Raw genomic sequence first — 27,119 nt, forward strand, 5'->3', positions numbered from 1 at the left:
TGTTAGCAAAAAACAAATCCGAACACACTTTATCTGCCACGCTATTGCAGCCCTTGCCTATACCAGAACAGAAGTGGAAAAACATCTCTATGGACTTCATCACTAGAATCGCTAAAGTAAATGAGAAGGATTGTATGTTTGTGGTGGTGGACAGACTGATGAACTATGCACACTTCTTCGCCATCCCGTTAGACTTTCAAGCCACGCAGGTGGCAGACTTATTTTTCAGAGAAGTTTTTCTTTTGCACGAGTTACCCCGAAACATTGTTAGTGTTAGAGATGGGCGATTTATCTGTATTTTTTGGACGGAAGTGTTTCAGTTGGCAGGAACAAAATTGTCGCCAAGTACTAGCTACCACCCTCAAATAGACGGACAGACGAAGATTGTGAACAAGTGGCTAGAAGATTACCTTCGGAACTACGTTTCGGCACAACAACAAGCATGGGTCAAATGGATGCATCTAGGAGAACACTGTTACAATACCACTTATCACATGTCCATTGGGATGACCCCCTTCAAAGCACTGTACGGATATGAACCCCTTTCATTTACCGACATGATGTTGGGTGATAGTCGCACACCAAGGGCGAGGGACTGGCTTCAGGAAGAACAAGATATTCTAAGATTCTTGGAGAACTTACAAAGGGCATAGAATCAATAAAAGATTTACGCTAACAAACACCGAATCGAGAGAAGTTTCGAAGTGGGAGACTTGGTCTATTTGAGACTCCAGTTGTACAGGGAATCCTCATTGAAGGCAAAAGGAAAAGAAAAATTGAAGCCATGTTTTTGTGGTCCCTACCATGTAGCTCGCCGCATTGGTGAAGTAGCCTACGAATTGGAACTTCTAGAAGGGAGCTACATCCATAATGTCTTCCATGTCTCCTACCTGAAGAAAGCCATGGTGTAAAACATCGTAGTAACTACAGATCTTCTACCACTCAATGAAGAAGGGAAGCTCATCTCAGAACCGGCTAAGATCATCGATGTACATGAGAAGACTTTGAGGAACCGTATGTTGAGGGAATACTTGGTACGCTGGAAACACTTGCTGTTGGATGACACGACTTGGGAAGATGAACACATTTTGCCACATTTGGCATTGCATTTTCTTGAGGACAAGCAAACTTTGGGACGGAAGGAGTGTAATGTTCTCGTCATAAAATAATTAATTAATCAAATCTTTGTTCATGGGTCAATTGATTTAATATATCTCGGACCCTTTTTTATTTTATTATCTTTGTAGGTTTAGCCATCAGCTATATTTGTAAACCCTTTGGAAGTTGCTCAGAAGGGTATTTAAGAACGACGTGTAGGTAGTAGTAGGTATGTGATTTGGTTTATTATTCTTTGTACTATGAATTCTCGTTGGGATTCTCTGTTGTTCGCCATTTCGGAAAAAGATATTTCCTACTTGGCTTTTTGATTTTGGTGGGATTCAACCCTCACCCTATTCCGTCTCTATATTACTTCGCTTCAGGTTTGGCACATCTGGAGCACCATCTTTGTATGCAATTATAGTTTGTGATCAGGACTGCAACTTCTGGTATATGTGAGTACTAATTTCTCATTTCGTGTTGATTGCATAATTATATGATTTGCGTTATCATTATTGGCAAGTACTTATTGTTAATTCACTCTTTGCGTAGCCTATACCAAGGTCACCCTACAACTGCACCTATATATTCCATACCCACTATACACCTCCAACCCAACCACCGTACGACATCCTTCCGTACACTTCACACACCCAACTGCTCACTGTACAGTCTCTTGTTCTGACCGTATGACCTATTGTTCTGACCCTATGGCCTATTGTCCTAACCATACGGTATCCTACTTTGACCGCACTTTTTCCAATCAGACCGTACGACCTCCTCAATCATTCCGTCATCTAGCTTCCTGAGGAGCATAAGGGAATAGGAACATTACATTAATAATTGTTAATGATAGGTGATTGCATATATTTTACTAATTGATATATCAATTAGTATCACAAATGATATTTGCTCATGTATTATCATTATTATAATATATGATCATAATAATATTTTTATATATATTGATAATATATATATATATATATATGTGTGTGTGTGTGTGTGTGTGTGTATAATATATCTATAATATACATACACAACACACACACACACATATATCTAGTTAGTCATTATTATCAATAATAATAATGCTCCATGATAATGATAGTGAATGATATATATCAACTGTTTAAGGTTGATAGGGTACTCAAACATTTCATTTCATTGATTGAAGTTGGCCGATCGACGCTACAACATTAACATTTGCGACTTTTTCATTTAGATTTTGACATTTATAGTGCAAACTTGTAGCCTTTGGGTATTTTGGTCTATGCTTCTATGTAGTATTGTTTATATAATATGCACATTGACTGTTTGACCTGAATTACGGAAGCAATTAAGTAGTATTATTGATTTGTTTGACTTTTTATCACTTGCGAATTTTATTCATCGTGTTTGATTGGGTTCTTCTGAATCTTTGATATTATAATAGATGTAAATGTAATTGTATTTGCAACTTTGTCAATGTTATGAATATGTGAAATTTCCCCACATTTTCCCTCTTATATATAATATATATAAATGTGCTGTTGTCCCCTAAAAATGGCCTAAAAAAATCCCATTCCTGAAACACATTCTTTTGCTCCCCTGTCCCAGAGATGCGTCAAAACATAGTAGCAAATGCAATGAAGCTGAGTTTTGTTTTCAAAGTACGTTGAACTTACTTTTTGGAATTAGCTCTAGATCTGAACTTGTCTTTTGTAATGTCAACTGCGTTAAGGAACACCATTAACTCTTTTATGAGTAATGTGGTTCTGACATCCCTTCTGGGATTTATTTTTATGAAACAGGGGCAGAACAACAACCTTAATAAATCAAAAAAAAAAAGAATTATAGTATTTGTATAGTTGATAGAATTTTATCTTTTACTTTGCTTCACAATCATATTTTGGGATATTCTTACAAAAAAATCTATCTTTGTTGTCTTCTGTCATTAGAATGATTGAAACACCCTTCTTGGATTAATACTCTAAAGTTCAAACCCAGCATTGCTTTAAGAACTAACAATTAAAATATATTTTATCATTTTATTTTTGCTACTTTTATGTTGCTCCTATTTTAATAATTGCTTTTCTAGTGCTTTTGGCATACTGCTTTTTTGCATTCCGTCGTTCCTTGTGACCTGTTTTTCTGATTATATTTTGAAAATGATATCCATCTGTGGTATTTTCCTGCAGCTATTTAGGCTGTGCCTTATTGACAGCAGATTTTCCAACAAAATTTCTGTTCAAAGTTTCGAATGAATTGGTTACATGCTTTGAAAGGGTTAGGAGAGAGGTTCTTGTACCGATCTTTTGTATGATCTTTCATTGTGTTAGGGAAGTCGTCGGGTAATAGAGTTTTTGTCATCTCGCTGTTTGCAATCCTTATAATCTTAAACATGTTATAGTATGTAATTGACACTTTGATTGAATTCCACCGCATGATAGAACTGCTATATGAGCTTTGACAATCCTGCAATGCTCTCATCAACCTTGTCATGTTCTTATTTCTCAAAACTGATCTCTTCCTCAATTTATGCCAACATGATCTCCACTTATACACCTTGGACTTCCCAGACTTGTCATCCTCAGCCACCTTCTCTCTTCCCTCACACGAACAAGCATCATTATTCAAAGAAAGAGGGAGGTCCTCCCTTTTGTTATTTTGTACAAGTGATGGATGAAGCCCCAATTCAGGGATCAGATCAAATGGCAAGCTTACCGGATGCTAAGTACTTCTGCAGGACAAGATATTTTAACAACTCCAACTTTTTTCTATATAAATCAATTGTTGGGTGTTCACTATCGTAATTTTCCTCCCCACTTCATTGGAAGTCATGTAGATTGTGCAGCTGTTTATGTGTCTATTTCTCTTGCTTTTGTTAAGATCTTTATAGCAGTTTAAATAGCCTCGAGTCTCTTTGTTGCCACTGAACTTGATGATAATGTAATAAATTTTACATTTTATTTTTCAATTCCAAAATTGTTGGCTAAGATGTTAAATAAGAAATAGCTCACGCGATAGGAGTTAATACATTCACAACATCATTCATAAACTGGATAAACTACTCATGAAGAGAGAACACAATCACTGAAGACAATGAATTCAATCAGATCAGGAAAATGATATGATTGTGAGGCAAGGGAGTTAGATGATTGGGTCTTTATTGATATAAGTTTTGGAAGTACATGTTAGGATTAATCGCAGACATAAATAACAATTACATGCAAATATAACCAATATTAGAAAATAATAAATCGCACAGAAGAGGACACAAGACACAAGGATCTAACGTGGTTCACCCAATCCTTGGGCTACATCCACCAACAACAAGTCCGATATTATTCTCCAATGATTACAATCCACAATCCCTTACAGCTCAATACGGCCACAAGAAGCTACAATGTCATAACACATTATGAAATCCTTACCCTAAGCCGATTTATACAAGCTTTTGCCGCCTACGAAATTAGGGCTAGAATAAGTTGTCTAATAGAAAGATAATAGCCAACATCTTTTACAATAGTAGAGTCATTTTTGGCTTCAAGGGCATTGCCCACGAAAACCCCCACAGGGGCATTGTCCCTCAACCCCACCTTGTACTGCAACAGGGAGTGCACTTGGGGCACCTCCCCCAAACCCCTTAGAAATAATCTAGGGGAAATCCGTGCCAAATAAACCTCTAAGTTTGATAAGGCTCCACATTACAACAATCTCCCAGTTGGAGACTAATCAAACTCTACAACAATAACCTCCCACTTGGAGACTGATCATAGCACCGCTACACCTGTAGCTCCCACCAAAATAACAAAGCACCTTGGACTCGGCTATTCTTTTATTTTGTTCAGTCTAGAAGACCAACTGAAGCTGAAGAGGAGTTCAACTTCTCCCTTGTTACTGCCTTGGTAAACATATGTAATGTCCTCACTTTAGCAGTTGTCCAGCTATGTGACCATTAGCCTATATCTGCGCGGTCCTGGAGGCTAATGAAGAGGTCAGTGGGATCTTGAGATGTTTTGGCCTAGTCATTTCCAGTTCGGGCTAGAACGGATTTGATTACATGGTGTTGGGCAAACTTACTATTTTTAGTAAGTCAACAAGGAATGGGCGATGTTAGAATTAGTGATTGGGTTTGATGCTCCTCGACGAGAGCTTTTCGATGAGCTATCACTCATATTATTTTGAGCCCAATTACTATTTTATTTTAGCGCCTGAAGTTTATTAAAGTAAAATTTAAATTAAATGTGAAAATACTAAAGTGTTACTTTAATATTATTCATGTTGGGTTGTGTGTTGGAAAAGGGAAGCCCAAGGGAGACATAAGGTGTTGTTTTATTTTATTTTATTTTAGAACATTTTATCCCACATTGCTTGTGAAAAGTGGGTCGACCCTATGAAGTAGAAATAAAAAGGAGAGCTTGTGACCCTTGTTCGGCATGTTGAATATGAGAAGAAATTGGTGTGAGTTGCAGATCCATTCTTGGCATTAGAGGACGTCTATTCTCTCTTATGACATTCTAGACGTCATTCCCTTGGGGTTTGGCCTTTGGAATCCATTGCTATTAGCTTTGCTATCTGGCAGTTTGGTTGCATTCCCAGCTACAGGCGGATATGATATTTTGCTCATATCTTCTTCACTACTTGTCCGACGCTTATGTTGCTTTGAGGGAATGATTTTATGAAGGTAGTGGACTGTTTGAAAGACAGTATTGTAGCAACACTGTTCATGCGGCACTATTCACGCGACACTATTCATGCAACACTATTCGCACGGTACTATTCATGTCACTGTAGGAGCAAGATCAAAAGCATGGGCTGGAGTATTATGCCAATGATATTGGAGTAATTAGTGAGTTGATAATCTGCCATGTATTTGATTTAATTAAATTCTAAAAATAACATTTTATCGGCAGCAGTTCATTGTCCACTTTGCATATCATTGTAGTTTCTTTCTTGTTTATGTTGTATAATTTCTATTCCGTGCACAAAACACAACAAACAAATAAACGTTTGATTTCCGAAGTTATAAGGGGTTTAAACATTAAATGGAGAAATAAGAAGTTGAATGCAAATTGTTTGACATAATTCCTTTCAGCTGTTGGTTTAGTTTTTTTGGGAATGAGTCATCCACTAGATATCTAGGAGATACTTGATAGGCATGCTAAAGTTTTTGGTGAGATTCTGCATGGGGTTCCTCCTGATAGAGGGATAGAGCGTGTTATTGAGCTTGAGGAGGGAGCCAAACCAGTTACGATTACTCCCTATTGTCATCCTATGAAACACAAGGATGACATAGAGAAGGTGATTAAGGATTTGTTGGAGATGGGGCATATCAGGCCTAGTAAGAGCCCTTTCAGCAGTAGTATTGGTAAAGAAGAAGGATGGGACGATGCGCATGTACATTGATTACAAGGCATTAAATGAGAAGACCATTAAGAACAGATATTCCATTCCGTGGATAGATGAGCTAATTGATGAGCTGCATGGTGCATGATTCTTTACAAAGATTAATTTACGGTTAGGGTATCATCAGATCAGGATGAGGGTGGAGGACATTGAGAAGACATTCAGGGGGCAGCTTAGCAGATTTGTCCTGATTTTCTTTGATGACATTTTGGTCTTCAGTAAGACTGGGGAGGAGCATTATACAACATCTTGAGATGGTGTTGTCCATTTTGGAAAAAGAGTCACTATATGCCAAGGAATTTAAGTGCGAGTTTGGGTTGACTGAGTTACTATACCTTGGGCATATCATTAGCGCAGATGGAGTTCAAGTAGATCCTGAAAAGATTAGAGCTATTGTTAATTGGCCTACTCCTACGAACCTCACACAACTTAAGGCGTTCTTTGGTCTTTGCAGGTTTTAGAGGAGATTTGTTAAGGGATTTTCACAGACCGCTGCACCCTTGACAGACCTTATCAGGAAAGGGGCCTTCGTATGGACAGGGGCAGCTCAAAGATGCTTCGATCATTCAAGAAGGTGATGTCATCATATCCAGTATTAGCTCTACCGGATTTAATGAAGCCATTTGAGCTTTATTGTGATGAGTCAGGTGATGGGATTGGGGCAATCTTGATGTAAGAGAAGCATCCCATTGCTTTTGAGATTAGGAAGCTCCGTGGAGTGGAGAGCAACTATTCCATCTATGACTGGGAGATGTTGGCCATTATGCATGCATTGGCCAAGTTTCGGTCCTACCCAGTTGGGGGGAAGTTTCTTATCAAGACTGATCACAACAGCATCAAATACTTTATGAGTTAGCGTGACTTGAATGATAGACAATAGAAGTGGATTACGAAGTTGCAGGCTTATGACTTTGACACTGAGTTTGTCAAAGTCAAGAAGAATGTGGTGGCAGATGCTTTATCCAGGAGACCTCATTTTTGTGCTCTAGCTGAGATTACAGGAGATTGGAGAAATAAGATTACAACAGAGTATGCGAGGGACACTTGGGCTTGTGCAGTGATTGCAGGCACCATACAGGATGATCGTTATGTGGTGATGGACGGATTGATCAAGTTCTAGGGTAGGATATATTTGATTCCTTCATCACAGTTTAGAGAGGTAATACTAAAGGCATTTCATGATGCACCTACAGTTGGACATCCAGCGGTCTTTAAGACCTACAAGTAGATCTGTGAGTGGTTCACATGGAAAAAGGCTCAAAGATGATGTTCAAAAGCATGTCAGGGAGTATGCAGTTTGTCAGCAGAACAAGGGAGAGCGCACATATCTTGCAGGGTTGTTACAGCCTTTGCCCATTCTGGATAGGAAATGGGAAAGTATTTCTATGGATCTCATCACCGAGTTACCATGAGTACGGGGGAGAGATTGTATCTATGTGGTAGTTGATTGGCTGACAAAGTTTGCTCACTTCTTTGCTATTCCATCCAGTTACATAGCAACACAGGTGGCCGATATTTTCTTTAGAGAGATATTCAGGTTACATGGGCTACCTAGTTTCATTGTCATTGATCGGGATAGTAAATTTATGAGTGCTTTTTGGTAGGAATTGTTTGGGTTGTGTGGCACTGATCTTACACCTAGCACTAGTTATCATCCGTAGACAGAGGAGCAAATGGAGATTGTGAATAAATGGGTGGAAGGATATCTGCAAAACTATCTGACTTCACAGCAGAGAGCTTGGGTCAAATAACTACATATGGGAGAGTACTATTATAATACCACCTATCATATGTCCATCAAGATGACTCCATTCATGGCACTGTATGGTTATGAAGCACCTACCTTCATGGATCTGGTTTTGGGGGATAGTAGAGTGCCCAAAGCCAAAGATTTTTTGCAGGATGGATAGGATATTTTGAGGGTGCTCAGGGGCAATATACAACAGGCCCAAAATCAACAGAAATTGTATGCTAATCAGCACCAGATAGAGCTTAGCTTTGAGGTTGGGGATATGGTTTACTTGAGGCTACAACCATACAGACAATCATCGCTCAAGAAGAGCGGACCAGAGAAGTTGAAGCCTAGATTTTATGGTCTCTACAAAGTGATTTGCAGGGTGGGCGAGGTTGCCTACAAGATTGAGCTTCCAGAGGGCAATTGGGTGCATAATGTGTTTCATGTGTCGAGGCTTAAGAAAGCCATTGGTCAGAGAGTTGTGCCTTCTGTAGATTTTCCACCATTGGATGAGGAGGGGAAGCTCGTATTGGTTCCTGAGCCTATTCTAGATACTAGGGAGAGGACTCTGTAGAACAGGGTGGTTAAAGAATATTTAGTGAGATGGAGAGATTTGCTAGAGGAAGATGCTACTTGGGAAAGTGAGCAGGTGTTACAACAAACAAGATTGAGATTGCTTGAGGACAAGCAATTTCAAGGGTGGCGGATTGTAATGTCCCCACTTTAGCAGTTGTCCAGTTGTGTGATCGTTAGCCTATTTCTGTGTGGTCCCGGAGGCTAACGAAGAGGTCAGTGGGATCCTGAGATGTTTTGGCCTAGTCATTTCCAGTTCGGGCCATAATGAAATTGATTTACATGGTGTTGGGCAAACTTACTATTTTTAGTAAGCCAATAGGGCATGGGCGATGTTAGAATTAGTGATTGGGTTTGATGCTCTTCGATGAGAGCTTTCCGATGAGCTATCACTCATTATTTCGAGCCCAATTACTATTTTATTTTACTGCCTAAAGTTTATTAAAGTAACATTGAAATTAAATGTGAAAATAATAAAGTGTTACTTTAATATTATTCATGTTGGGTTGTGTGTTGGAAAAGGGAAGCCCAAGGGAGACATAAGGTGTTATTTGATTTTAGAACACTTTATCCCATATTGCTTGTGAAAAGTGGGTCGACCCTATGAAGTAGAAATAAAAAGAAGAGCTTGTGGCCCTTGTTTGGCATGTTGAATATAAGAAGAAATTGGTGTATGAGTTGCAGATCCGTTCTTGGCATTAGAGGACGTCTATTCTCTCTTGTGACATTCTAGACGTCATTCCCTTGAGGTTTGGCCTTTGGAATCCATTGCTATCAGCTTCGCTATCAGACAGTTTGGTTGCATTTCCAGCTACAGGCAGATATGATATTTTGCTCATATCTTCTTCACTACTTGTCCAATGCTTATGCTGCTTTGAGGGAATGATTTTATGAAGGTAGTGGATTGTTTGAAAGACAAAGTACTGTAGCAGCGGTGTTCATGTGGCACTATTCACACGGTACTATTCATGTCACTGTAGCAGCAAGTTCAAAAGCATGGGCTGGAGTATTATGCCAATGATATTGGAGTAATTGGTGAGTTGATAATCTGCCATGTATTTGATTTAATTAAATTCTGAAAATAACATTTTATCTACAACAGTTCATTGTCCACTTTGCATATTATTGTAGTTTCTTTCTTGTTTATGTTGTATGATTCCTATTCCATGCACAAAACACAACAAACAAATAAACGTTTGATTTTCAAAGTTATAAGGGGTTTAAACATTAAACAGAGAAATAAGAAGTTGAATGCAAATTGTTTGACATAATTCCTTTCAGCAGTTGGTTTAGTTTTTTGGGGAATTCAGGGGTGTCCATTACAACATATCTGTTGGTTTAGCATCGGTATGTATCTTCTCCAGCTTTAACTATCCATCATCCAAAACTGACCGAATGAAATGGTATCGCAACTCTATGTGTTTTGTCTTTGAATGTAGAGCATAATTCTTAGCAAGATGAATGACACTCTGGCTATCTATAAAGAAGTAATTATCTCTCTGTGGGTGTCCCAATTCTTCCACGAAGAACTGAAGCCATATCATCTGCTTGGCTGCCTCTGTAGCAGGACCATACTCTACCTCTGTAGTGGATAAAGCATTAACCTTCTGCAACCGAGAAACCCAACTCATTGCTGTCCCACCAACAGTAAATACATAACCTATAGTACTCCGCCTGGTATCAATATCCCTTGCCAAATTTGAGTCAACATAGCCTCGTAAATTAGTAGTAGAGCCCCCAAAATGTGAACACTTACTAGATGTTCCTCTCAAATATCTGAGAATCCATTTAACTGCATTCTAATGTTCAATTCTAGGATGACTCATATATCTGCTAACAACTCCCTTTGCATGTGCAATATCTAGCCTCATACATACCATAGCATACATCAAACTTCTTACAACTAAAGCATAGGGTACCTTGGACATTTTGTTCTCCTCTTCTTGTGTCTTGGGATGCATATCCTTAGTCAATTTTAAATGATCAAGTAAAGGTGTACTGACATCTTCAACATTCTCCATAGAGAAACGTTGCAAGACCTTCGCCATATAATCAACTTGAGATAAAGTCAATTTTCTATTTTTGCTATCTCTGCAAATTTTCATATGAAGGATTTTTCTTGCTGTCCCCAAATCCTTCATAGCAAATAAATGTGTTAACTATTTGTTAGACCCAACTACAAGCATATCATCAACATATAAACATAAAATAATGTAGTTGTCATCATCTAACCTCTTAAAATAAACACAATGATTTTAATGACACTTATTGTATCCATGCTCATGCATAAAACTATCAAATTTTAAATACTATTACTGAGATGCTTGCTTCAAGCCATATAAACTTTTCGGCAATTTGCACACTAAGTTCTCCTTACCTTTGATCTCAAATCCTTGTGGCTGTACCATATATATCTTTTCATCCAAATCACCATGAAAAAAGACTGTTTTAACATCAAGCTGCTCCAAATGCAAATCTTTAGTAGCAACAATACTTAAAACGAATAGAAGACATTTTAACAACAGGAGAAAATATCTCATCAAAATCAATGCCCTTTTTTTGTGCAAATCCTTTTTGTTAATGTTATAATTCTGTCAGATAAATTATATTCTATATAAGAGATATAATATATGACAAATATTATAATTAACTTATATTAAGAGTAATATATATATATCTTATTATATAACCATTATAATATGTTAAGGATATATTACTTGTGTTATAACTTTAACTAATGTAAGTTAATATGTTAAAGAGACATGTCTCTTCAAGAGACATGCCTCTTTATTTCACATATATATTCATTCATATAGTAACTTGAAAAACACATAAAATATCCACAAGTGCTATTACAAGTTACAGAATAGTTTAATCGATCCTATTTCACTAACATGGTATCAGAGCCAGGTTGGGAGGAAGATCTTAATAAAGAAAGTTTAAAATAGCAGATATGGCTAATGCTCAACATGCAATTCAAATAAAGTATGCTATACAGTTTGAAGAAAATGAAAAGCATTGTGTCGTCGGTTAAATGCTACTTTGTGCAGAGACAACACATGAGTGCCTTCATGGATTTGACTAGAAGTAGGGTTCCATGTGCAAGTGTAAGACACGCCATCCTTCAAGATTGATTTTACGAAGGCACTTATAAGGCATATCAACTATATTGAGAAAGTCGAGCATATTAAGAAAGGGAACAATTATCAACTGTGATTGGAAACTATTCTAGACAGCACCAAGTTGAGATAGATTCCATGTTTTATCGCTCAGGTCAAAAGCTGGCCAACTTACTTAAGGCAGAGATTATAACTGAAGTAGACCTGTCCAAGGGTATTGGTCGAGAAGGCTTGGACACGAGAGAATAAACTCTCACATACAAATATATATTTGAAATTGGTCCCGATGCAGCTGCATGGCAATCAACGCAGCCTTATTCAAGAAAACAACAACTGTTTTTCCACCAAGTCATAAGTATTGGGTGGAAGACTAATGTCTTCACGAACATTACTGAAGGAAATCTTGGAGAACATGTATTTCTGCTTTGTGTTTGACAATTCATTACTCTTGGTGGGTGGTTGTAGTGTCATACAGACTTGCTGGTATATTCCTCTATAACATCAAGAGTTCATATATTTCCGAGAGAATGATATTAAGCTTGGCTGTGAGAAAATTTAGTGCAGCCTGTATGTTGAAAAGGAAATTTGATAAGAGAGATATCAAAGGTTCAAACGGAAGATCTCATTCTTAACGATTGGGAGTTGTATTTTATTCTACGAGCAGAGGTTTTGATAAGCAGTTGAAATGTGATTGTCATACACCATAAACCGTGAGCATGAGGGACTATATCTATAAGACCTAAGTGTTTGGGAAATTTACGAGAGCTATGGGTTGCCCCTGTGATTATTCTGCCTCATTCAGTTGTATTGAGTTGCTTCTACTTCAGTATAGAATCTTCAATTGGAAGGCTAATTGTTTCACAGTATTGGATGCATTATTCAATACTGAGAGAAAAGAATTTAGATCTGCAAATACTTTGGACAAATTGGGTATTTGAGGTTTCAAGTCATGTGATGGTCACTTCAAATAAAGAGGTTGATGACTAACAGATTTAGAGGTTGATATCTTTCATGCATGATTGTCTCTCGTTGGACTTGATAGTGACAAAAAATTCTATAAAATGGAATAGGTGGGAATTTTACATTGTGGGGGAAATAGGAAACCAATGTTCCATTCCCATTTGAACCATCTTTAGTGCGGAGATGTTAGAGAAGTGACACTATCAAAGTTCCAACTTGAACCATCCTTAGTGAGGAGCTGATTCAAAAGAGGAAACGTCTCTCAAACAATCTAAGAAGACATTTTCAGATATGGACTTTCATTTTAGCAAACTCGTATCAAGCATGCGTAGATATGTATTTATTATCCTTCAGTATTACACTTATCTACTTATTGTAGTCTCTCTCTTATTTGTACTTCTATATGTGCTATAAAGAGTCATTTTTATATTTGCCTTAATATTTTCCTTTGTCTTTGAGGATGTCCTTTCAGGAAAGAAGATTTGAACATTAGGCATGCTACCAAATATTGTGCAGACTCAATCTTATGATAGTAGCTCCAAAGAAGCTATGATTTAGGATTCACGAATCATCTGATGATTAGGTTGGATAATGTGACGATCTTGAAGCGAATATCCTTGATGATTATTATTATGAGAGGGAGTCTGACAGCTCATTAGAGGCAACCTTGGAGAAAGAGAGGGAGCAGAAAATTAAAAATAAAAAAAAATAAAAAAAATGCTTCAATCAAACTTTTGATGATCTTGGTTTAGAAGGAGTAGACCTTGTTGATGGATTCACCACTAGTTAGAAACTTTAACAACTAGAGGACTATGATTCATGGGATAAAGTCTCATGTATGTAGGCTAGAAGGCCTTATACTATCAAGATAACCATTGAACTAAGGAAGCATGACATGACTTGCTACCAAGAGGTTAGAAGGATGATAACAGATTAAGAGGAAGACTGACACTTCATCGGAGAGAATCTTGTGCTAAGAGGTTAGAAAATTTGATATCAAATTAAGAGGGAGAAACCTTATTCCCTGATATGTTTATGGTGAATGTTGTGACAGCACCACATGACAGTATTCGTGGAGAGTTCATGTGAAATTTTGATGTCATTCATGTATGAGCTTGTCCCTTGTGTACATCATGAAGAAGTGACAACTTCTAAATGATTATCACTTGTATAGGAGAAGTTGTTGTAAAGTGACGTCCTTACAATAACTTGTAGCATGATTCATTTTGTGAAATTGTTTCATGTAAAGGCTTTATCTTATAAATCAACAACTAGGCGTTTGATATCATTAATTTGATTATCTAGAAGTTGCTTGTATAGATATTTTTTCAGTGCTTGGTGAATATCTTGCCTTGATATTCTAATAGGCCAATACCACACTGAGTACTTGGTGATCATCATTCAATTGATGTTTCTGATAGGCCATTACTCTTGAGAGCCTGGTGAATATCATATTGTTGATATTCTGATAGGCCAATGCTCATGTTACCAAATATGATATCTAATAGTAATTGGTGAATATCATATGTTGCTATTTTGATAGGCCAATACTTACTTGATATCATATACTAGAAATTTTTTGATCAAAGATTTCCTATATGTATTAGTTTTGAAATATTACCTATGATGTAATATCTATGTGTTTTATCCTTCTTCATTAAGAGGGAGTGTTAATGTTATAATTCTATCGGATAAATTATATTCTATATATGAGATATAATATATGACAATTATTATAATTAACTTATATTAAGAGTGATATATATATATATATATCTTATTATATAACCATTATAATATGTTAAGGATATATTACTTGTGTTATAACTTTAACTAATGTAAGTTAATATGTTAAAGAGACATTTCTCTTCAAGAGACATGTCTCTTTATTTCACATATATATTCATTCATATAGTAATTTGAAAAACACATAAAATATCCACAAGTGCTATTACAAGTTACATAATAGTTTAATCGATCCTATTTCACTAACACTTTTATAACTAACTTGGCTTTAAATTTTTCCTTACCTCCATCCTCTTCTTTCAACTTGCAAATCCATTTATTTTGTAAAGCCCTATTGCTTGCAAGCAACTTGCATAAATCCCAAGCTTGATTTTTCAGCAAGAGTCCATTTCTTCTATCATCGCAGTCTCCCACTGAATCTTAGTATTTACCTACATAGCTTCATCATAAAATTTAGGTTCACCACCATCAGTTAGTAAAATAGAATACAAACAGGGATAAAATCTTTCTGGAGGTCTACTTAGCCTTGTTGACCATCTAACATTCATTGGGGTGTGTGGTATTTGTTGTTGCGGTTGTTGCAGAGCATGAGATACTGCTGGGACATCTTCCTTTTGAGTATCATCTAGTACTACATAATTATTTCCTTTCTTCTCATGCTACTATAACAAACCTTTGTACAACACTTTCTCATTGAATATAATATCCCCGCTTCTTACAATTTTACGATTTTGAAAATCCCAAAGCCTTTAACCAAATTCATCAATGACATATCCAACAAAGACACATTTTTGACTTAGCTTCCAGCTTGGTTCTATTTTCAGAATCTACCAACCGAAGGTTTTGAGAAAATAATAACTCACTTTCTTACCAATCCATGCTTCCTTTGGAATACCACAGCCCAAAGGAGTAGAAGGTCCTCTATTAATCAAATATAAAGTAGTATTGACAACCTCTGCTCACATGTTTAAAGGCAGCCCAACATGCAACCTCATGCTCTTTGCACGCTCCATTATTGTGCTCTTTGCATGCTCCATTATTGTATTGTTCATGTGTTCAACCACTCCATTTTCCTGTGGGGTCCTTGGAACAGTTTTTAGTCTACGAATACCATTAGTGGAGCAATAATCTTCAAATTCATTGCTGCAATATTCACCACGATTATCATATTTGAGACGTTTTAATCTTTTACCAATCTCGTTTTCAACTAAGCATTTCCATTTCTTAAAAGTTTGAAATACATTAGATTTCTATCTAAGGAAATAAACCCATACTTTTGTAGTTGCATAATCAATAAATGTAACATAATAATGAGAGCCACCAAGGGAAGATACTTGATTTGGTCCCCATACATCTGTATGCACAAGCTCTAATTTTTCATTTTTTTTTCCTTCCCACTCTTCAGAAAACTCTCTCTTTTGTTTACCATACACACAACTTTCACAGAAATCCATGTTGACACATTTCAGACTTGGTAAAAATTTCTTTGAATGAAGTAATTTCATACCTTTCTCTATGCCCAAGTCTGTTGTGCCATAGCACTATATCTGAATCTACAACAATTGTTTGTTCTCCCTGCTCAACTATAGCAGTTATTCCTTAACATTTTTTTTGAAAACAATTAAAGTAGAAGGAACAGTATGACCTGTACAAAGATATAAGGTGCCTACTTTTACACCATTTTCTACTTCAAGGGAACCTTTTGAAACCTTCCAATTTTTATCATTAAAAGTAACTGCACAATCCTCATCACCGAGTTGCCCTGTTGAAAGTAAATTCCTAAACAACCTTGGAACATGTCTTACCTCATGTAGTAGCCAATGGTTCTCATCCTGAAACTTAATCCTAACTTTTCATATTTCACCAATCTGATAGGGTTCATTATCCCCCAAATAAACAAGTCCAAAATTCCTTGGACATAATCAATAAAATAACCTTTATTGAGTGTAGCATGAAATGAAACCCCAAAATCTAAAACCCAAGAATCATCAACACTTTCTAAAGAAAGAAGCAAACCATTCTCTTCGGGTTTGTTACTTACCAAATTTGCCTCCTTGTTCCCTTTTGGTTTATCTCCTTAATTGTTCTTTTGAGTTATGCCTTGGTTTCCCATAGTACCAACAATTGAGACCTCTTCCCGTTTGTTTTTTCTCTTGATTTTCCACGATTTCCGGAATTACTTCCTCTCTCAATCGTTCTACCTCTGCTTTGTGTGTTCAAAACACTTCCTGATGTAGATCCATGTGAGGTTTTCCTACAAGTTTCTTCACTTAGAATAACACTAATCACATTATAAAATTTTAGGGTATTAGATCCAGAAACAAAATTACTCATAGCCATTACCAAGCCATTTCAACTTTCAGGCAAAGAACACAAAATCAAGAGAGCCCTAATTTCGTCATTGAAATTAACATTTATAGAAGATAATTGAGTAGTAACTGTATTAACAAACCTTTGTAGAAATAATGCAGGGGGAAACTGCGTGGAATAAACCTCCAAGTCTGATTAGGCTCCACATTACAATAGTGCATGTACATTTGGTTAATAAAGTAGGGTTTTGTGCTTGCCTATATTACCCAAGGATGCATTTCCGGCAAAATTTGACTTGTCCCTATTTCCGGGAGGTCTTGGAATCTTGGAAACATCTGGAAACCTTTCCCTTGGCTGTCCTATAAAATGAATGTTTCAATTTTAATAATTTATTAGATTTCCACTCCCATGTGAACTCTAAAGTTAAACTATTTAACACGAACATTATATATTAAGGTTCTATAATTTATATAAGCATGCTTTATTCATGTTTTTATATGAATATTTAAAATTTACCTATATTTAAAATTTTCCCTATTTTTTATATAGTTGTTCCCACTGCTGTCCCCTGTTCTGAGAAACAGAAATCCATCCCAGAAACCCATTTCCTTGTCCCCCTTTCCCCTCATCCTAGAAACCTGGGGTAACATAGGTGCCCACACCGTGATGAGTCTTCTGGATGATCTTTAATTGACCATAAGATGAACTCTTTGATAACCTTTGTGGATTTGACAGTCATATACAGTGGGCATGAGCCAGTAGTTTGGATCTATTGCTCTGCATCTCCCAGTTATTCTGATTCCATTTGTTATTATTGTTTAGTAGTCTCTAGATGATTTCATACACAGTTACTTTGTTAGATCAGGTCTCTATTACAGTACTCTAGTAAGGACTGAGCATACCTGGGGTTCAATAATTTTTGTTGTTGCTTTTTAAGGCCCCTGATAAAAATAATCAGTAACTGTGAATTAAACAGTATGTTGTATTTGGATGTCTCTCTCTTTTAGCTTAAATCCATGAATAAATCTATAGCAAGTTCTCTTGCTAGAAGTTGCTCTGTTTTATGTATTTATTATTTAAAAGTTGGTTTATTTTCTTTCAGGTCAGTCTTTTGAATCAAGAGAGTCTTGTGGACACCATACAGAATGCTGTTGAGTCAAAATTGATGCACTCAAACACAACAAGGATATTTTATACGCAGGTTAGCATTCCATATAATAATCATTCCATGCATTGAACATCCTGGCTACATGTGAACTTTGCCATGATACAGTTTTTCCTATTATATTTTTGGTCTGAATTAGTAACAAATTTGTCATACATGCTTACCAACTTAATAATGGTAATTTGTAAATTGGAATTTGACAATATCAATTAATCCAAGGAACAAAGGGTATGTTTTATTGGTAGTTGAGGAATATCCAAGTATCATTTTAAGGAACCGTTTTGTTTTAGAAAATAAAATGGAGATGCATTTCAAATATTGTCATGGCCCTTTGTTTGAGAATCTTTTTGTTTTAGAAAATAAAATGGAGACGCATTTCAAATATTGTCATGGCACTTTGTTTTAGAATCTATTCATGATAGTATGCAGAGTATCAAAATTTTAGGAGGAGGAATTCCAGCTGATGATATCACATTTGGCTACATCTATGGTCATGCATTGTTTTTATGCTCAAAGTTAGCTGTTTCATTTTTTATTTTTTCCCTTTAGTTAGATTAGCAAATGTCTATGGATTTTCAATGTAGGGATAGATAATTTGTTGTGTTCATGGGTCATTAAAAAAGTTTTTTGTGGCCTTATGGTTTATATCTTGGATTAGGAAGCTGATTTTTGAATCAAAACTTGTTGAAAATATTTAGTTATCTCAACATTTTTTTTAAAGTTTTAAAAGAAGAAGATTATTCTTCTTTTTCTTGTTTAGTGTTTTCTGATTTCTTTGGAAGACTGCTAGATATAGTGTTACTCCCTGGAACTTTCTTGCCTTGTGACTCAATGAGTACTCATTGAGGTCCACTATATGGTTTATTGTAATGTATACCCCTGATTTTATTTGTGTGAAGATGCTTGCAGGTTTGAGTGAGAGCCAGTAATGATTAATACAGATTTTCCTGATTGGTTTTGTTTCAGATTTCATACATCATCTTCTTATGAGCGTTTGTGGAAACATAATGCAGTTAAAAGATAGAATAAAGTTAATAAACTAATATGCATTAAACAGCATTTCACCACAACTTCTTTATATGCAAATTGCATTTATTCTGAAAATAAGATTGCAATTCAAAATATGCAAATCTGGAAAATGTCCAAAGAACAATAAACAACTTTACATAGCGTAGGACTCAAGGTCCTTGAATTATAGATTAAATGATATAACTAAAATGGATGAAGGAAAGGTGAATAGAGAGAGCCCAATGTTGAGTCTGATGCCAAAGCCTTTGGTTCCCAATGATGGCTTCCACACTGCCCAATCATGTGGAACTTGTAGGTCCACATCACCATGATATGAAGATGATCACACTGGCCAAACACAATAATCACAGAGTACATGTGTGGAGAAAGGCTAGGTCCCATGGAGTTTTGGGGATAGGGACGTGTTTTCAGTATGGGTACAGTTTTGGGCCAATTTTTAGGGGACGGGGACATGTTTCCAGTAAGGGTATGGGTTAGGGTCGGTTTTTAGGCGACACTAGGGGATGACTATTAAAAAAAAAAGGGAAGTTTTACATATATATAGAGAGAGATTTCAAATATACATATCAGAACATTGATAGACCATTCACCGTATACATTTAAGAAGCTTAATAAATAGCAAATTAGCAAAATTCAAATGCTTTCATTTTTCAAAATATGACATGCATATAGAAAAAATGCCAAAAGGTTTTAAGTTTCATTTATAAAGTGACATAAAATATCGAAATGTATACAATAGACATACTATAAGAGTCTATAACTAAACTACTAAACGGTAAACATATTGATATAAGTCCAATCCGATAGTCAGTTATCCATAATAATCATAATGTCATGATACGAGAAAATATATGGTTGTTGAAAGATCCCAAAAGGATCCTTTCACTGAACTTCTATAAGTTTTAATTAAAATAATAGATTTTCTTGTGCTTTCCTTGTGGTCTTAGAGAGTTAGACAGAAGTTGCAGAAAGATTGTTTCTTCTTTTTTGTATTTTACAGATATAAGTAAAACAATAATTAACAACAGCAGCAAATAATATAATATTGAGTCAACTAGAATAGCTACAAATTGTACCAGGCAAGATATGTAATCAGTATGCCAACAAAGGTGTTTACAAACAAGGAATGAAGATGCCAACCGCAAAAATGGACCAGCCATGCACCAAAAGGGTAGAGATGGCTGACGTAAGGCAACCAACAATTCACGTGCTAGATGAAAGGCAGCTGTACAGCTGGTATAGTCATTGCAAGGCAGCAAGAAGATCCCAACGTGCCAAACAAGACCCTCAACATGCAATGCACAAGCACCCCCAAACGTTGAACTTGATAATCTTTTCTCAACTGCTGAAACAATACTGTAGAATGTTGCTGAAACCATCTATTGGGGCTTGCATCCCAATAGCCAAGCTCTAGGGTTTGCGTCCTAGTCCTCTAGAATCACTCCTCAGAGCAAAATTGCAAATACCAAGAATAAAGATGTAAAAGATAATGAAAGAATGAGCCAACATCTCTTTTTATCTTCCTCTTAAAGCCAATCGAACCCTAAAGGGACAATATGTCTTTCCCTTTATTATAAATTGACATCTTCTCAATTAAAACTTAAAAGGCCTTTATGTATAGGAAAAACACTCCTTTCCTCAAATAACATAACTCTAGTTGCCCGAAGGTCTCCGTATGATGAAAATAAGTTATAATAATTCAAGACCTTCCAATGAGCTATAACACATAGGCCCGCCTGACTAGATGAAGCCAAAATCCCCTTATTACCCCAATTAGCTATATAAATAGCTTTATTTTAATTTATTTAAACACAAACTTAGGAAATATTTAAACTTTTATTCAACTGGAAAACCAAACCAACCAAATAATCAGTGAACGGGTCCTGTCACCTGCCTGTGACTAATGCTGGGCAATGTGGGCCAACTGGCAGCCCCATCCCTAAACACTAGAGATGCTCCTAGAAACTAGGGAATATACCTTGTCACCCTGAAACTGAAACCATATATTGGTCCCGAGGAGCCTCAAATCTGATCACTATGACAACCTCTAAAATTTTAGGAAAATCCCTAAAATGAAGGAATTGCCCTGACTGGCTCTCAAACTATCCGTAGAACCAACTCTAGTCATTGAGTATTGAGTACGAGTCTCTATCCACCACTGCTAGCCTATGAGACTCCAATAATAGGCCAACTCTCATGACTCTGCTAGTCAGACTAGAGAGGGGACATGACAGTTGTCCATAAGTAACACATGATAGGGCTAGGAAATTAAATCAAAACTGGAACTAAAACCTGAGTTGCTAGCAAGATAAGGGTCTTTCTAATCCAATGGAATCCCAAAAAATTGTGTACGTATGTTATCCTACTCAACCTACATAGCATCTTTGGGATTGGTATCCTAACATAATGCTAGAGCTTAATGATACTCAGTAGTTTTCCAATTTGTAGCCCTAATGCACTATGAATGACCACTAACTTCTTTGACTGTCTAGAGGTAAGGTTGTTCCTCTTGACTGATTGGATAAAACTATTGTTGGCAAGCATCTAGATATGAAGGCATGAATGTTGTCATTAATGGCAACAAGATCCGATGGAAAGGTTTCTTGGACTTGTATTCAGTTTTGGTTTTGGTTCATTGAGAAAATTGACTAAGTATAGTTCAAGAAAATTGTCAGTAGTTGTATTGTTTTGACCAGCAAGGTTAACATGATATGTTTTATTGGCCACATATTGGTAGAATGGAGTTTGAATGTGATGTCAGTATGTTCGCCTGAGTTGATATGTCAGTTATTTGAAGAATGTGAAAGAGGGCTTATATCACACCATACAGGATAAGTGACAGAGATCTAGAATTTTGGCCTAAGGAATTGAATTGCTTTGTCAATTACTTGGCAATATAGGGATGACATCCTAGATGTTAACCCTCAAATTTAAATTTTTGATATTCTATTTTGATATTGTGCTACATGTTTCATTTATAAGGCCGACTGGATAATATAATTGAAAGGGTAAATAAAGAGGACAATTTACTCATGCAAAGTATGATATTGATATGCACATGACATGCAAACTTTAAGGATGATGCTATGATGCTATTTTGATGGTTAGATGCAAGTTGTAGTTGTATGGGCAGAATTAGACTGAGATATTGCAGATATTAGTATACTCAGTTTTTGGTATTGTATTTATTACTCATTGCATAGATCATATATCACTGTAGAGCAGTGAGCTCCCATTGTAATACACCTCCTAACAGTGTTGAGACCTCTAACAAGGTCTAGTCCTCTCACAAGGGCTAATGTACTAAATGTATGTAATGACTCCTAATAGGGTCTAAATTTGTAATAGAGAACATTCAAAGTAGTGCATTGTTGTGGGTACCATCTGCATCGGGGTTTTTCCTTGGCTAGGGTTTCCTCAGAAACAAATCATGGTGTTATGAGTTGCTTATTGTTGTGTGCTTTACTTTTGATTTTTGTTATTTGTAGATACATATGGTCAAGTTTTGAAATGTATAGTTGGAGTAAAAGTGCTGCAATACTGATTCACCCTGCCCTCTCAGTATTGCCTATTTGTAACAATTGTTATCAGAGCTCGGTTACTCAAAACAAGTTTTACAACTTGAGGAAAATCCTTATGGACTTAGATGATTTGCAAGGCAACTTTGAAGTGGCACTTGAAGATTTGGACAGAACTAATGAGGAAAAAGAAAGATTAAAAATGAAGCTAAAAGATACATAAGATTACATTAAGAAGCTCAAGGATCAGATTCATATTTCAAGGACTAAAAGAAAGGAGCTAGCTGATCAGATCAAGGAACCTAAATGAGACAATGAATTAGATTTGGTCGCAAAACTCAAGAAGGAAAATCTGACACTGAAACATGAACTTGAAGTCACATCACTTCAGTTGGTTAAGGTAGCTGAAGATGGAAAATTTCATTAAGAGAAACTTGAAGCAGATCTTAAAGGTAAAACTGATGAATGTAAGGATTTGAATTCTGAGCTTGGAAAGGTAACATCTGAACTTGACGATTCAAAACTTAAATTCAAGGAACTTGAGAAATACACTATTATTGTCAAGGGTGAGCTTGTTGAGACAAAGTTACATCTTGAGAAGTTATATTCAAATACTAACAAACTTGATGAGCAACTAACGCAATAGAAGCCTAAGGGAGACATGACATGAGTTGGATATGTGGAAGATGAATGTTCTAAGGAATCATAAAACACAGTTGAGCAAGATCCTAATCAGACAATAGATCAGACTGAAGAACCTAAGGAACAGAAGAAGTCATTCAAAAGAAGATGCTGTGCATGCAACAAATATAGTCACATGAAGAAAGATTGCAAAGCTAATATAGACACTAAACCAATTACTAGATATTGTTTCAATTGTTGGCTTTATGGACATAAATGACATGAATGCAAAAAACCTAATCAATGATTTAATGGAAGAGCAAATGAAAGATCTAATATGATTGCAAGAAGACCTTTGGGAATCACAATGTCATAATCAATGGTGTCACATGGTACAAGTGTAACAACTTTGGGCACATGGCCAGAGATTGAGGATTGCAGGTGATTCAAAATGAACCAAGGTATGGAAATATAGTTGTTATAATTGCAATAACTAGGCACACAAGTAGATATTGCAGATTCAATGGATTTGTGAAAAATATGAGAACAACTACTGTCAGAAGGAACAATTATGTTGGAAGAAGGAATAACAATATCAATATAACATAGCATGAGATCCTTGATAAGATTTTTGTAAAGGAAAGCGATGTTGGTAGTAGTAAAGTGCAGAAAGAAAAAGAGTAGATTGGTGCACAGAACAAAAGGGAAACAGTGCTAAGTACTGAGCCCTCATCATCAACTTAAATGGCTATTATTGTCTTAGGGGGAGCATTTCACTAGTAAATCATCAGGCCCCGTAATTGAAGTACCAAGTTATGCGAGCTTAGTATGAGGTACAAAAAGCTTTATTGATCATAAATTTGTATTTGTAGATGTTTGTCTGGAGTTTTGGATGATCACCATACATTTGAGCATATTATGTTGATTCATATCAGCCTTTTGTCCTATGACCTAATGCATTAATGATAGAAGAAATTGATAAAAATTTAAAGGGTAAAATCAAATTATTCATCACTATTTGAGATACCAGAGATACCAAAGAGCTTGAGCAAAAAGATTGGAAGGAGTTTGCAAAGATTTCAAGCAGTTTGTGGAAGCCCTAATGCGATCGACACAACGTATTTACGCATTGCAAACTCTTAATTTGAAGTATTTTCAGTTGTTATCGAATTACATAGACATGAATAAGCCTTAAGTTTATGATGTTAAGGATAGGCCAAGGTATTAGTTTAAAAACGTCTATGGAAGATAACCTCGAGGGTGCGTTTTTCTCGCAAACCCCAGAGGGCATGCTTCATGTTGAAGATATGAGAGCTTATATACACTATAAGTTTGAGACAATAGGAAATGAGGATATTTGGAAAGATTAAAGTTAGATTCACAAAGATGATACAACCCTTAAGAGTGAATTTCAATTTTTGGAGAATTTGAACATCTCACAATACATGAACTATGAAGAGTTTGATGAACTTGAATGGATCAAAGTAGTTTTGAGAAGAAATCATAACAAATTCTTTTGGATTGGAGATGAACTAGTTATAATAACCAAGGAGTTGATACACTTCGTTAGAGGAATAGATAATGCAAGCCTAATTCTAGATGCGATGAAAATGGTCAAGAAAGAAGTTGAAGCCTAGACAGGAACTAAATGGGATGAAAGGGCAATGCCACTCTTTGATATTAGACAACAAGATGTTAGGATAATTGCAAAGATATTGGGCTATAAGATGCATTACAACGACTAGTATAATTCAATATTTGTAGGGATAATTCAAGCAACTTACAAGATGGTAGTTGGAAATGAACACTTTGACATATGCAAAATCTTGAGACAACATTATTTGAAAACCTCTGAAGGATAAAGCATGATAAGACACAACCTTGTAGGTTTGGATCATTGATTCTTCACATGTTCTTTGATATTATCCACAAGTTTCCAAACATGCATCCATGTGCTTGGACAAATGATGTACCTACCATGACATTGATTACTGAACATTATCATATGCCATTCAAATGAAACATCACAAGTGATTTGTTTGGTTTTTTCAAAGGTTATCAGAAGGAAATGAAGCAAAGGTATAGGAATCCAAGGGAAATAGTTGAGAAATATGTTGAAACTTTGTGCTTCATGGCGGAAACAGATGTTACATGCATGTAAGCTATAGAACCATGAGAAATCTTCATTCATCCTCTTGGTTGTTAGGTAAGCCATGAAATGCTTGAACTATATACAAATATTATGTTGGCTTCACCTAGGAATAAGAATGCAAAAAAATGGGGAACCTATAAAGAGAAATTCAGCCAAGTGAGGGAAGAACTGTATAGAGCATCCAAAAAGAGAAAGGTTGAGAATTTTTCAGAGAAGGAAGAATGGACAGCTATGAAGAAGAGCACCGAAGGTCATACAAAGGCACAAATGGGCAGTTCTAGCGCAGATCCTACAAAAGATGGAGTTAGTTACAATGTAGAGGTGCAGGATACACCTATTGTTGAGATATCAGAAAGAGGTTACACCACAACCTCATAAAGCTACAAGAAGGTCTATAAGGGCCCCTTCCACAGTTAAAGAAGAAAAACAAATTCAACCAACACTTGAAAAGGCCACAAGGCAAAGCCAAATGCACAATGGCCTAGCCCGAATAAAGCAAAGGTCGCCAAAGAAATGAAGATAGATAAAGGCAAGAAAACTGAGAAGACTAAGGGTAAAACAAAGATAGCAGAGGAAGAAGCACCAAAGATTGCAATTATCAACATTAAGGAAGAAAAGAAAAAGTGGAAACTAGACCTAAAGAGAATTACAAATAGAATAGAGATAAGATAAAATATTAATGTGAACAAGAGACCCCAAACGGGCCTAAGGGATTGAAAATACAAGCTAAGGCCAGAAGGTAGTGGGACCACCAAACGATGTTCGAGAAAAAAGAAATCAATAGAGCAAGAAACAAACAAAGAGGAATAACCCTAAACAAGAGAGACTACAAAACTGACAAACAACTAGCGGTTCATAGTCGTCGAAAAGTAGCTCAACATTGAAGGATAACTATCTGTGTGCAGAGAAGTCCAAACCCGTCGTTAGAGAGAGGTGAACCACTATCGCAAGTGGTACATGCGTGTGATCTCTGCGCGGTCTTGTCAATCTAATGTGAGTAGTAGTGGACAAGCCCCCACACCGCTTGTTTCCTCTAGGATAGGTAACCAGAGTGAAGAGGGAAGTGATAAGCTGATGAGGGGATGCAGATCTAGAGGGGGAAGACTCCCAAAGTGTGAGATCCTGAAGATGGAAGGCCTCCTGGAGATAGAATGAAAGGCACGGCTAATCATCATACTTGAAGGAGGACGGGGACTTGCACTCTCTAAATAAACAATGGAACCTCCCATGAATCTCATAGTAAATTGAACAGTAGAATAGGAAATGGATCTCAGTCTCAGCCACACCCATGTCACAACACTGACAAAACCACTCATCTTTGTTGGTTTGGTGATTTGATTGGATATGGAGTTGGTGAGAGCCAACTCTGAAGGAGCTTAACTGGGTCTATAAGGCATGAGGCCACTGCCGGTTGAGTAGTAAGGTGTAATGGGCACCCTGGAAATGCCCAAGAACTAAACCAATTGCTGAAAGCGATTTTAATGTCTTTGCATAGGTTTCAATCCACATAACATGAACAAGAAGGAATTTATTCAAATTGAAGATTGAACCGCTGCTGAAATAATATTAGCTCTCAAAATGATAAAATCAAATACAAAGTAATGTATTCCAAAGGCAAACCCCAAGGGAATGACGTCTAGAATGTTACAAGAGAGGATGAACATCCTGTAATGCCAAGAAAGATATTTGACTCACACATCCA

At 36.4% G+C, this 27,119-nt stretch overlaps 1 protein-coding gene across 2 annotated transcripts in view; it reads left to right on the forward strand.

Moving 5' to 3' along the window:
- The window catches only part of MLH1 (MUTL-homolog 1), a 255,513-nt gene that overhangs the window by 77,780 nt on the left and 150,614 nt on the right, over positions 1 to 27,119 (forward strand). For both annotated transcript variants that reach the window (XM_089808703.1, XM_089808704.1), the window contains exon 7: positions 18,035 to 18,133. In XM_089808703.1, coding sequence (XP_089664829.1) covers positions 18,035 to 18,133 — 99 coding nt within the window. The remainder of the gene's footprint in view (positions 1 to 18,034; positions 18,134 to 27,119) is intronic.

Source organism: Cupressus sempervirens, chromosome 11 (assembly GCF_028749045.1).
Source record: "Cupressus sempervirens isolate cs-2001-9-10 chromosome 11, ASM2874904v1, whole genome shotgun sequence".
Classification (NCBI taxonomy): domain Eukaryota; kingdom Viridiplantae; phylum Streptophyta; class Pinopsida; order Cupressales; family Cupressaceae; genus Cupressus; species Cupressus sempervirens.